Below are 14,373 nucleotides of genomic sequence, written 5' to 3' on the forward strand. Positions count from 1 at the left end.
CTCACTAAAAGACTTCTTATGATGTCTAGTTGGTCTAAACGAAAAATGGTGCCAATTTTTAAATCCATTAATTGCCACCATTGAAGCCATCTTCAAAATCTAGTAATTGCTACTCTTGAATGGATGGTGTATCAACATGGGGTTTATCCTGAATGACACTGATGTCTGGTTTATTATAATAATAAGAAGAAGAAGAAGAATTATGAAAATAGTGCTGCCCAGATATCCAGTATGAAAATCTTGATCACTAATCCTGAATGAATGGTTATGGTATGAGGTTTTCACTGAAAAACTTCTATCAATTTAGCCCTGAATGAAAATCATGCCACCATAATGACCATCTTCAAAGTCTTGTTATTGCTACTCCTCCTAGATGGCTGGTCATATTTGTACTTTCACCAAAAGACCTCTTGGTTGGTGCTAAATGAAAATGGTGTCTATTTGATATCCAAGATGTCCACAGTGGCAGGCATCTTGGAAATCTTATCATTACTTCAACAAAGCAGAAAGTCGTATCAACATGGAGCTTGCACCAGACGACTTGCAGGTCCTAAATAATGTCTTGTTGGTCATAATGAAAAAGGTACCATGTTGCCATCAGTATTTCCATCACAGCTGCTAATTTGAAACTTTTGTCACTGCTGAAGAATATCAGAAATTGTTTCAACACTCAGCAGTTTAAAGAAAGAAAGTCTTGTCTTGAGTTAGTGGAAATTCATTTGGGCCAGTAGAGCATCAGTCCCTTCAAGGAACTCTTGTTATTGTTTCATTAAAATATTAATAATTCTAATAAAAATATGTGATAAATGACCCTTCCATCTCACGATGATTAAATCCTGTTTTTAAGTATATTGTCAAATTAATTAAAGCAGTGAAGTGTATAATTTGTACCTGAAAACTAATTTGATGGAATTAATTAAAAAAATGCTAAAATTTTATGTTAATTATACTAAAAGCCTGGAGGAAATATTATTTTTATCATTAGAACCGCTCCTGTGGCCTAGTGGTTAGAGCATCCGCCTCGGATGTGGGAGGTTGCGGTTTCAAACCCTGGCGGAGTCATACCAAAGACATAAAAATGGTACTAACAGCTGCCTTGCTAGGCGCTCAGCATTAAGAGATCTAGTGTTATTACTGGTCAGCCTGATGCCTGGTTAATCGTGACTGGGTGGGACATGATGCTATATGTCTGCATCATGATGTCCCAATGCTAGACATCACTATAAACTGCCACACTGCAATCATCGTAGCAATATGACTGAAACATTGTTAAAGCTACATAATAAAATCCAAGTCACACACACAGAGAGTCTAAACAGCTTTGTCCCCTTTTTGGAACTGTGTTTGCTAGATGTTATGTCACTTTTCAGTAAAAGTCAAAAGAGAAACAGCCAGTACAGCTAAATATACCACAGTTCTGTCCCACTGAATGGCAGTAGCACCATTGAAATACATTTTAAGACATTGATTATCTTTGAAATCGAGAACGTTTTCTATTTATTGTGTATTTTTTATTTTCTACAGGTCCCTCTTGCCCTGATCCAGACCAAATACATTCCATGGAAATACGGAAACATTGTGGTCTGGTTGTCATTAATTGTCGGACAGCCTATAGCTATCTTTGCTTATTTCCATGACTACTATGTGATGCATGCTTTCGCATCCAATGCCACTGCTGCTGTATGAAGTCGGCCATCATGTCCCACATTTGTTCATGTGCAGCACATGCCCAACTGCAGACAGTATTGACCGAGATCAACGATTGTATAATTTGTTAACTGATTATCGTTTACTCTGTTTTACTTTTGATTGTATGTGAACAGCTGCCTGCATACTATGTGAGCCGTCACTATTATGCCCTAAAAGTGTACCATTTGATAAGTGAGACCATCTTATACAGTGGTACATTATTCACAGTATTACTATTACATAATTGCAGTTGCATCAGAAGATTTCCATTAGTCAGAATATAACCATGTGATCAGGCCCAGTTGTGTTTTTTTTCTGTATAAACTGTAAGAACTACTTTATGCTTACTTAAATAAATAGAGTTATGTGACACTGAATCAGAAGGCATACACACTGCATGCCTTTAAATAGAGTCATGTTACACTGAATCAGAAGGCATACACACTGCATGCCTTTAAATAGTCATGTAACACTGAATCAAAAGGCATACACACCGCATGCCTTTAAATAGAGAAATGTAACACTGAATCAGAAGGCATACACACCACATGCCTTTAAATAGTCATGTGATACTGAATCAGAAGGCATACACACCCGCATGCCTTTAAATAGAGTCATGTAACACTGAATCATAAGGCATACACACCTCATGCCTTTAAATAGTCCTGTGACACTAAATCAGAAGGCATACACACCGTATGCCTTTAAATAGTCATGTGACACTAAATCAGAAGGCATACACACCGCATGCCTTTAAATAGAGAAATGTAACACTGAATCAGAAGGCATACACACCTGCATGCCTTTAAATAGTCATGTAACACTGAATCAGAAGGCATACACACCGCATGCCTTTAAATAGTCATGTGACACTAAATCAGAAGGCATACACACCAGATGCCTTTAAATAGTCATGTAACACTGAATCAGAAGGCATACACACCCACATGCCTTTAAATAGAGTCATGTAACACTGAATCATAAGGCATACACACCTCATGCCTTTAAATAGTCCTGTGACACTAAATCAGAAGGCATACACACCGTATGCCTTTAAATAGTCATGTGACACTAAATCAGAAGGCATACACACCGCATGCCTTTAAATAGAGAAATGTAACACTGCGTCAGAAGGCATACACACCCGCATGCCTTTAAATAGTCATGTAACACTGAATCAGAAGGCATACACACCCGCATGCCTTTAAATAGTCATGTAACACTGAATCATGAGGCATACACACTGCATGCCTTTAAATAGTCCTGTGACACTAAATCAGAAGGCATACACACCGTATGCCTTTAAATAGTCATGTGACACTAAATCAGAAGGCATACACACCGCATGCCTTTAAATGGGGAAATGTAACACTGAATCAGAAGGCATACACACCCACATGCCTTTAAATAGAGTCATGTAACACTGAATCAGAAGGCATACACACCGCATGCCTTTAAATAGTCATGTGATGCTGAATCAGAAGGCATACACACCACATGCCTTTAAATAGTCCTGTGACACTAAATCAGAAGGCATACACACCGGATGCCTTTAAATAGTCATGTAACACTGAATCAGAAGGCATACACACCGCATGCCTTTAAAATGAAGTAAAAATGGTGGGTTTATATTTTTAGAAAATTGAATAAATTGGTTTGACAGAATCACATAACAGATCTTTGTAGTTTTTCAGAAGATAAATAATTCTTTGACTAGATCTGGAGAAAAAAAGCTTGGCAACTCAAAATCTGCCAAGAAGAACATTGGGGCTACAGCACTTTCACTGCAGCTCATTACAAATGATTTAAACTATAGGTAAATGGGTATAGGTATAGGAAGGAGGGGGGGTCTAAGACATACATTATAAAAATTGGTTTCACAATTTAAGATGCCCACTCTGATAGTTACAATGTGGGGATGGGTGGAAGATAGATCCCTCTACTGCGCATCATAACTGTCAGGGTCGATGTCTTGCACTGTTTGATTATTGGTCTCCTTTCATTATAACCATTTACTGATAGTCTTAATTTCATTTGTTAGAGCTGCTCTAGGCAGCCTAAACTGTTAATGAAGACAAAAATTGATTTTAAGAAATTGGTTATGCATCTGGACAATAACGATTCAGCCAAGTCACAGTCAACTCATTCATGAAAGCATCATTTGTATGTCAAACAAAACAACACATCCTTAGCTTTTAACATTGAATTTCTACCTAAAACGTGTGCCAATTAAGATAAAATATTAAGACCATGCCGTGGAATGTTCAAAACCTTAGATCACCTACCATTGGTAGAATTATTGGTTTGATGCTGACGTAGCTATTGTCTTACAAGTGGACAATCCCTTGTTCTATAAATAGCTAGGGAGCAGACCACCTCAGCAAAAATGTATGCACTTAAATAAAGATCTAAAACTGATAGTAAATATCCTTAAAAAAAAAAAAAAATACAAGAATTAATAAAATTATAAAGAATTGCAATTATAAGAGTTTAATGATGTCTTTTTCTGAGCTTATCATTTATAAGCCATCATTTGCCGACTCACACAGCTTCAGGCATTATTTGCTGTGTGAGTCGGCAGCTGACACTTTATACCATAATAAACTATTTTAAAAAAACCATTAAACTCCTAAATAATGCAGTGGGATCCATGGTTGTATCCTCTTTCTTATAAAAGGGATAGTGTTATACTGAAGTACATTATACTGGGGTACATTACGTACAATGTTACATAATGTAAGGGGATCCATGACCATACCCGACCTATAAATAGGACTGTGTCATACTGATGTACACTATTCTGGGGTACATTATAAAAAGTATCACTAATTATGTAAAGTATCCATGGCATAAATGCCTTATAAATTGGACTGTGTTATACCTAGGTACACTATTCTGGGGTACATTATAAACAGTATTACTGAGGCTTCCTATAGTGAGGGGCCACTGTATGGGATGGCAAATCTAGATATCCCTGTGTTCATGGTTAGATATGCATTTTGTTTGGGTGAATATGGTGTATTGAACTTCTGGATGAACGCTGATTAGAGATGCAGTGTTATCTTGACATCAGAAGAAAAGACTTGGATTTAAACCCATTTTTTCACATTACAGTTACGACCATTATAAAAAGAGGAACAAAGAAATGTGCTGAATGTTTTGTTCTGTTAATGATTAATACAAGAAGATAGTAATTGCAGCTGACTTATGTAGCTAACTCAGGTACCTTTTTGCCATAATTATTACTTTAATAATGACTTTTCTTTGACGATTTGTTTTTTAATTTGTTTATTCTGTATTACAAAAAATAAGTGATTTCAAATTAATGTTAATAACATATTGAATGCTGGCTAGCAATTTATAATATGCAGAATAAGTTTAGCAACACTTAAGTAAAAAAATTTTAAAAAGAAACTAAATTGAGAGAAAGAGTGGTTGAAAATTCCACTTTGAATTTTCAACAAGTTCTAAATGACAAATTTTCTTTGTATATCTGTAAGTTTATTTTGAAACAGAGTGTCATTTTCAATTAGTCATACCCATTATGTGACAGTATTTTACAATTTACTTACGTCATGACAAATTTAGTTTGATTAGGTGTATCATTTGTGCAGATTTATAGCAGTATTCGTGACTGTATGTTAGACCTTGAACAGCTATATTTATACTTTGCTGATACAGCAAGTGTATCGTCTCACCGTGGATAGATATAGGTATAACTTTTCCAGCTGTGAATGTGATGGAGGCAGAAGCAACGCATTTAAAATAATGTTGCAGGCTTAGGTTAAGTTTCTTTTGCATTTAGCTTTATATCAACAACCTTACAACCATAGAAGGTCACTGTTACCTGTATTTCATGCTTTCCAAACATAGGCTAAGTATTTAACTGTACCTTATGATTACTTTGATTTTTCCATGCTGTATACATGCTAGCTTACATGAAAGACCCATTCTGTTAAGTGTTGCAAGAAAGAATAACTATGCTGATTCACTACTAAACATTTTATGTTAATAAATATACATTATATATATATGGATGCTTGAATTATGCTTGTAATGCTGGCTGTCACTCCAAGGTTATTCACGCCTGTGATTTTGACATAGTAAAATCTGGCTTGTGGGGGGTGAACATTGATAATAGCCGCTGAAGCAGATTTCAAGAAGAATAATTTTAATAAATAACAAAAAAAAGATAAAACAAAATGTTGGGTTTTATCAATTTATTATAGTACTTTTCCTTTTATATCTTAGAAAAAATTTGTTCTTCATTGTTTTATGCTCAATAATATGGATGGATGGATGGATTTACTGGCTATATAATACCAGTTAAAAGTTTTAAAAATATAAAATTTTAATTAGTTCAAGGGACCAAGGATACATTGCCAGGATCACATAAAGCTGAATTTATTTTTGCATGATAAATAATGTTTAAATTGGATACTGGACAGTACTGAAATATTCATATAATATTTGATTACACTTTTGTCCATTTTCATTGTTTAAACAGCATGTATACAATCTGACAACTGTCATTACAGATCATTTTAATAAGAGTCGCTGTTTAATAATGATAATTAAACCAATACACTTGATGAAAGCAAGGTGTTTTAATTACAAGAAAATCAGTGTACTTTTTATACCATTTACTGAAAAACACTGAAGAGGAACTGACTTGAAATTTTAAAATGGTCGTTTGACCAGAAGAGCCTATGATAATTTTAAAATTGTTATCAAGAGGTCATTGACCAGAAGAGCCTATGATAATTTTAAAATCGTTATCAAGAGGTCTTCAACCAGAAGAGCCTATGATAATTTTAAAATTGTTATCAAGAGGTCATTGACCAGAAGAGCCTATGATATCCCCCTGCATCCGTCTAGAAAATCTTGTCATTATTCCTCTTGAGTGAATAGTCATATGTACATAAGGGTTTTCACTAAAAGACATTTAGTCCTGAGTGAATAGTTGTATGAACATAAGGGTTTTCACTAAAAGACATTTAGTCCTGAGTGAATAGTTGTATGAACATAAGGGTTTTCACTAAAAGACATTTAGTCCTGAGTGAATAGTTGTATGAACATAAGGGTTTTCACTAAAAGACATTTAGTCCTGAGTGAATAGTTGTATGAACATAAGGGTTTTCACTAAAAGACATTTAGTCCTGAGTAAATAGTTGTATGAACATAAGGGTTTTCACTAAAAGACATTTAGTCCTGAGTGAATAGTCGTATGAACATAAGGGTTTTCACTACAAGACATTTAGTACTGAGTGAATAGTCATATGTACATAAGGGTTTTCACTAAAAGACTTTTAGTCCTGAGTGAAAAGTCATATGTACATAAGGGCTTTCACTAAAAGACTTTTAGTCCTGAGTGAATAGTCATATGTACATAAGGGTTTTCACTAAAAGACTTTTAGTCCTGAGTGAAAAGTCATATGTACATAAGGGTTTTCACTAAAAGACATTTAGTCCTGAGTGAATAGTCATATAAACATAAGGGTTTTCACTAAAAGACATTTAGTCCTGAGTGAATAGTCATATGTACATAAGGGTTTTCACTAAAAGACATTTAGTGATGTCTAGTTAGTCCTGAATGAACATGTTGATCTGACATCAGTATTCTCACCGTGTTGAAAATCTTGTTATTACTTCCCCTGAACAGAAAGCTATATGGATGTTAGTCTTCACTAAATGACTTGTGATATAAAGTTGGCCATAAATGAAAATGGTGCCAGTCGCATATTCATTAAAAAAATTTATGGTCATGATGGCACCCAACTGGGACATCTTGTTTGCTACTTTGCTGGAGTGGAAAGTTATTGGCATGGAAGACTTCTCGTGATGTTCCTTAAATGAAAATGAAAATAGTTCTGTCTAAGCAATCAATATGGCCACCACAGAGACATTTTGAAAATCGTGTTATCACTATTCCAGCTAAACAGATGGTCAGCACAAGCTTTTCACATAAAGACTTATAGTATGCATGAATCTTTTCAGTGATTTTCAGAAAGGGCCATCGCAATGATGCATCATTTGTTTTTAAGTTTACTTTTTATCAGGATCTTTTATACATATACATGTTTCCTTCCCTGTCAAATAGCACACCTTTTTCAGTAACAAAGATATTTTATTTTTTGGATAGAATATGTATTTTATTTACCTTACCATAGACACGTTATACAAATCCAGTCTCCCTCTGATTATAAAATCCCATACTATAGTTGATCAAACCAGGTTTTGTAACATTACAATTTGTAATCATTATGTTTGATTGCATAATGTTGACAATAATGAATATTGAGTGTACATCATTGTGATCCACTGAGATAAGATCTTTGTATGTAGTGTCATTATGTACAGAAAATGGTCTCTCTTTTTCAGGCACAATATTGTCAGATATTCTTGAGTACAGAGACCCAGCTCAAAGTCAAAGCATTTTTTTAATACACAGTGTTCAGAGTCAGTCTGCATCCTTAAAATTAAGCATGTAAGTACTGTATAAACTTACTTATACAACAAGTCCAACCTCAAACTAACACAGACCCAGATCGGCTGTCATAATGTGCTGACAGAGCTGGATCTATACAGTTTGTTAGATGTAGTCAGTGGAACAAACAACATAGACCCTGATCTGCAGGTGTATTATGCTATGCTGGCTCTGGATCTATGATGTTTGCAGTTTGACTTGAATTATAAGCGAGCATATACAGAACAGGAACATAAGTTGATAAAGTTAAAGTTCTGTGGTTCAAAGTTCTTATTAAATTTTTGTCATTCTAACTTTATTCTAATTAAAGTGTTATGTTCTACGTTTATTCTAATTAAAGTTCCAAAAGTTTTAAATATTCCACCTTTCGACCCAAGGTATTTGCTCAAAAAGTTTGAAAATGAAGGTGACACGAATACTCATCTTCATTCACTTTTGTCATTCTAACTTTATTCTAATTAAAGTGTTATGTTCTACGTTTATTCTAATTAAAGTTCCAAAAGTTTTAAATATTCCACCTTTGGACCCGAGGTATTTGCTTAAAAAGTTTGAAAATTAAGGTGACAGAAATACTCATCTTCATTCATTTTCTGTTGTTTAAAATGGTTTACAACATGCACAAGTGATTTTGTCTCTGTAATGATCTTTTGTCACAGAATATATTAGTCAATTGAAGGTATTTTCCTAGTCAGTTCAGATGACAATATGTACCTTTTTAAAAGTTCATACAAAATAGGAAACTTTTTCAGTATGTCTTTTTTCTGTTTCTGTGATATTGCTGTATAGCATTTTGAATTAAGGAGCTTTATTTCAGTGACATGAACTTTTATCCATTTTTGTATGACATTCAAAATGTTTCATAATATCTGTTAGAATTATTGCATTCTGAATGTATATACATTGTAATTCAGTTTTATCGTGTTATTAAAATTTCTACATGTACAATATATAATTCAAAACTTAATCATGGAAATATTTTTTACAAATGTAGCCAAATGTTGAAATTTCAAATAAATACACTTGAAAACAGAGCTTGTCATTAGCTAGTATTTTTCAGTTAATATATATGTTGTTACCTGGACTTGGGCATCACTTGTTCAGAATTTGTTTAACTGTCTTGGCAAGCGTGGATAAATCAAGCTGTTGGGAGGAACAAATATAGTTTCATACATTTGGTAAAATAATGTCCATCTAACTAGTTTTTTTTATATACAAAATTGGCAATCTAGAATCAGAAAATCGTCAGGAGCGTGACTAAAGACATTTGTCATCAAATTTGGCCACGATAGGCATTTGGATATAGTAACATGAATTTAGAAAATTATTTTAAAAATATGAATGCCTGCCCATGCTTTTCATCTGAAATCAGCAAGATGGAAGAGTCCCATTTACCCCCCTTTAGATCAAAGGATCTGTATTCTTTGCAATATGCTGGAAGACGAATATCACTTTGTTATAGAATACCAATGTTATTTTCACAGACAGAATTGTTGTCTCTCCATTTTTTTGTTTGATGCATCAGCTCTATTCGCAAATATCTTTCAGTTGATGCCACTAAAGCACTTGTATGTTCTTAGTACTTTTAAGACTGGACTATTGTAACTCAATTCTGTCTGGTCTATCTCGATATCTACTTCAGAAACTTCAAAAAGTTCAAAACACAGCTGCTCGGATCATAATTAGAGTACCACGATCAGAGCACACCTTCCCGCTGCTCTGTACCCTACACTGGCTATCCATTCGATCCAGAGTCAAACACAAAATTTGTTCTCTGTGCTACGTTTCACTGATGTTCTCAAGTCCAACATACCTATCCGACCTCACCCATGTGTTCACACCAGCAAGATACTTACACTCCTCTTCTGACAATCGTATACTCATTATTCCCACTACAAAAACGAAGTCATATGGACAGTGTTCTTTTGCATACCAGAGCCCAGCAACGTGGAATGAATTACCCACTGAACTTAGACACAAAGTCACAGTGATCCCATTCAAGAGTGCACTTAAAACTCACTTATTTCGACTGCAAGAACAGACTTAAAGACCTAATAATGTTCCCTACCTTAAATATCTTCAGCATGTTCATTATGTTTTTTAATTTCATGGTGTTTGTTTTTTGTAATAATATCATATGTTTTTTATGTTGTAGGTGTTGTCTAATGTTGTAAAGCGCTTAGAGATTCTAAAGATTAGGCGCTACACAAAGTCCTCATTATTATTATTATTATTACTAATGGGCATCTTTTGAAAATGGAACTTTTACGGTTACAGTGTATCACGTGATGGCAGACCTGGGTCTATGATGTGCATAGTTAGGTATAGACATGTGTAACTCACCTAACTCAAAGAGTGAATATCACCCCATGCCTATCATAAATTCTTGTAAATAGCTTACTCACCTGAAGGAGTGAACATCTTCCAATGTCTATCATAAATACTTACCTCAAAAGAGTGACAGTCATCCAATGTCAATCATAAATACTTACATCAAAGAGGGAAAATCATCCACCTCCAATTGCCTTTTTCGGAGCCATCCCGGATGCGGTTCTGATAGCCCCTAATGCAGCTGCTTTTGCAGCCAAAGGAACTACAGCTGCCAACAATGCTGGAATGTCTGTGGGGAGTGAAATATTCCACCAATTTGTTTGCAGTTGTGTCACCTCTTCCTTTGACAATTGTAATGTCGTTGAAGTTTTCTTTTGTTTGGCCACGTTGAGTTGATTAGGTTGTGTTTGGGTTAACCACACATGGACAATCCCAGTTAACTTTGTAGGAGAAAGTTTTAATGTGAACACACAATCATTTCTAGTATTTTGCAAGGTGTTTTGGGCTAAGTCCATATGTAACTTCGTGATATGACATTATTATTTGAAAACTTAACACGGTTGAAATACTAGTTTGATAAAACTAAATTAGTTTTCCACAAGCACATCAATAACCCTCATCCGGCCCTCCAAGAACAGCATCTTACAAGAGATAATAAAATCAATGCATCTATAACCTTCGGCTGTAGGCATGGAACTGCATGTTAATCACAGACTGCTTAACTAGGTCCAAGTATTCACCCACAAAGAAATGATTCATATAAATGAATAAAGTCATATTTAGAAATATGCAGACCTGTGTCAACGACCACATTTTGTGATATGCAAGCACAATATAATTGTTTTCTAAGTAGAGCAAAATGTCATCGGTTCCTGATTATACAATCTCAGAGACACCCGAGGCACTCTTAACCAATCAAATAACTTTCAACTAGTAATGTGTCCATCACGCTACCGAGCTGTGCTTTGAAAGCCACAAACATGTCCTGGTGTGCTGATATATTGTTGGGTAGTTATCTGCCAGGATAGCTGCTGAACAGCACCTTCATACGAGCCTCTGGGGACTGTGAAAAAATGACAGCGGTGATAAACCTCCAGACGATAAACGACAACAAATTTTGTTTCTGTACCTTTGAAGGGATTGTCACAGGCATCCTCAGTGTTAATATTGACAAATCATATTTACCATTAAGACCTCCATCACGCCAAATTGCACCATTGCTGTCACGCCTTCTTTATAACATTACTGTGTGTTTGATCCCGAAATAGACGTGCGTACATCTCTAAAAAGCGTAAGTATGCAACTGAGAGGAATCGTGCACGAAAACGACAACGAAGTTCCCATAAGCTGTCTTCGACGGTGCTTAAAGCCAGGGTTGACAATCCGATTATTGCAAACTACAGCGGGCGCTGATGCATTTCCAGCCGAATTTTTGATGTTTCCAATGATGCACAGTATCTGATCGGAATGGACGGATTCATCCTCGTGTAACCTCATGGACGGACTAGTTTATCTTGCATAATCAGGCGAGTCTAATCATCGTAGTGGCAATGTCAACGCTGCTCAAATATGATTCAATATTCTTCCCATCAGTGAGATAACATGTGCTGCTCAACAAAGCCATGATTCCATTGTTGACCATTTCATCCCAGCATCGTTGGTTTATGTTTTCAAACAATTTCTAAAATGACCTCAGTTGGAAGACAATGCAGAGACCTGTCATGCACTTGTAATTATATTCGTCCATCTTGATTATGAGACTTAGCTGGATGGAAATAATGCTGAAAATCTCATTTGCTTCGATCTATCAACAAAAGCAAGTCCACATCAAACACGTTATCTGGTACTTCTTAGAATTTAGCCTTTACTTGTATATTATCGGTTTTATCTAATACCTTTTTTGAGACGGCTTTCGTGGCTTCGCGCCTTCTGCCTGTCCACAACCGTAATTCACTTCACGTTGCCGCATTTGCAATCATATAACCAGTCCAACGTTGTTAAACAGCTTCAGTGATGATTTTACTGACGTGTGTGTGTGTGTGTGTGTGTGTGTGTTTACAAGGAATTTGATTAAGCTTGATTTGTGGTTTCACATCAACAAGATCTCCGATGAGTTGGACATCGAGCAAACTTCGCACATTATGACTGACAGTAGTAATGAGTGGCACTTGGGAACAATTGGCATCAATTTTTCATTACTCACTGTGCAATGTCGCCGAAATGCACACAGACAACCACACCATGATTATAAAGAATAAATATTTACCTTTAAATCAATACCATGAAATCCTGAATCTAACTTTTGTCACCACCAAAACGAAAGAGGAAACAATGCTCTAAACATAGACTGCGACTGTCACGGAATTGTATAAATCCTGTTATTTATTAATTACATGTTCTCGGGTTTCTTTTTTTGTGTGTGTACAACGATACCCGAGGGTGATTTATGCATATTGTACAATTGTTCGAAATAGTGAGTTCGGTTCATCCTAGGCCGCACGTGCGAAGTGCTTTCAATTCGAAAACTGGAATACTGACGGCTTGATTGGCCAGTGTGACTGGTAGCCGAGTGTGCTGGTGACGGAGTGTGTAACTCCATACATGTAATCTTTTAGCCGTGGGCTAATTTTGAGGTTTGTAAAATCCAGTGTGTTTTGGGGATTGTAAATATAATTTGTATATCTGTCCCTTTTGTTTACATAATTTCACTATCTGAGTGAATACATTTTACTATATGAGTAAAATACTACATTTGTTTTACTATATGAGTAAAACACATCAATCTTTTCGATGTAAAATCACTGTGAATCATTCACCCCTTGACCTTGTACTGTGTAAGGTCATTTATTTGTATTTTCATTATTAAGTCCGTGCGTTTTATGTTCATTGATGCAATATTTTTGGTTCATATACACGCAGGGCCGGCGCTACCATATAGGCAAACTAGGCAGCCGCCTAGGGCGCTGATTTCACGGGGCGCAATTCTCCAAATCAACAACAGTTTTGAAAAATAAATTTCAGTTTTGTTGAGGGTCATTTTTTATCCTGGTTTATTTCACACAGGGACAAATAATCGGGTAGATTCAATCTTATATGTTTGTTGGGTATGAAAAGACAAATAACCATTATGTTTATAAATTTTGAAATTGATATTTTCCGGGGGGGGGGGCTGAATCTAACCTTGCCTAGGGTGCCAGATAGTCTGGCGCCGGCCCTGTATACACGCACATATTAATCATAATTAATTGCTCATTCAAGACGTTCGTTATTAAATATTGTATTTGTATCACCATCAAGAGTGTTCTGGAGTAAATCCGAAATCCCAATCGGTTATCTTGTTACAGCGACTACATTCGTGGGTACTGAACCGGATTAATAATTGTGACCTGAGTCCAGGTGACTCTCATGGATGGGGTGGCTAAACGGTACTGGCGAGGAATCGGATTCGTTTAAGCGACCGAAATTTCTTTGTCAATACATGCCGAGTTCCCTACCCTGCGATGTTCGTGGTATAACGCATTTGAATATTTTCTCGCCGATTTATTGTATGATCGCGGCTTTCCTTTTCAATATTGAGTAGCGTTCGTTATCCACTTAGTATCAACTTAGTGCAGCTATAGGCGGGAAATTATTGCATCATGCAAATGGTTGTCCGAAAGCAGCCAATCTATTTATTATTATAATCGTCTGTCACCAACGTAATCGATTTATGATTATAATCTTCTGTCACCAAAGTCATTAGTCCGAGTTTCCTCTGACCCTTGCCACCCCATTTTTTCATATTTGGACATTTATGTTGGGGTGTAGGGGCAGAGCGCATTCCCTATTTTCGATAGGGAATGCACTCTGACCCTACACCCCAATATAAA

At 35.8% G+C, this 14,373-nt stretch overlaps 1 protein-coding gene across 2 annotated transcripts in view; it reads left to right on the forward strand.

Moving 5' to 3' along the window:
* Positions 1-9,207, forward strand: part of LOC149779849 (diacylglycerol O-acyltransferase 1-like) — a 62,965-nt gene extending 53,758 nt beyond the window's left edge. For both annotated transcript variants that reach the window (XM_089936519.1, XM_089936518.1), the window contains exon 16: positions 1,525-9,207. In XM_089936519.1, the coding sequence (XP_089792645.1) occupies positions 1,525-1,686 (162 nt within the window). In that variant the 3' untranslated portion in view covers positions 1,687-9,207. The remainder of the gene's footprint in view (positions 1-1,524) is intronic.
* The last annotated feature ends 5,166 nt before the right edge of the window (positions 9,208-14,373 follow it).

This window comes from Sinohyriopsis cumingii, chromosome 16 (assembly GCF_028554795.1).
Source record: "Sinohyriopsis cumingii isolate HCF-2022 chromosome 16, ASM2855479v2, whole genome shotgun sequence".
Classification (NCBI taxonomy): Eukaryota; Metazoa; Mollusca; class Bivalvia; order Unionida; family Unionidae; genus Sinohyriopsis; species Sinohyriopsis cumingii.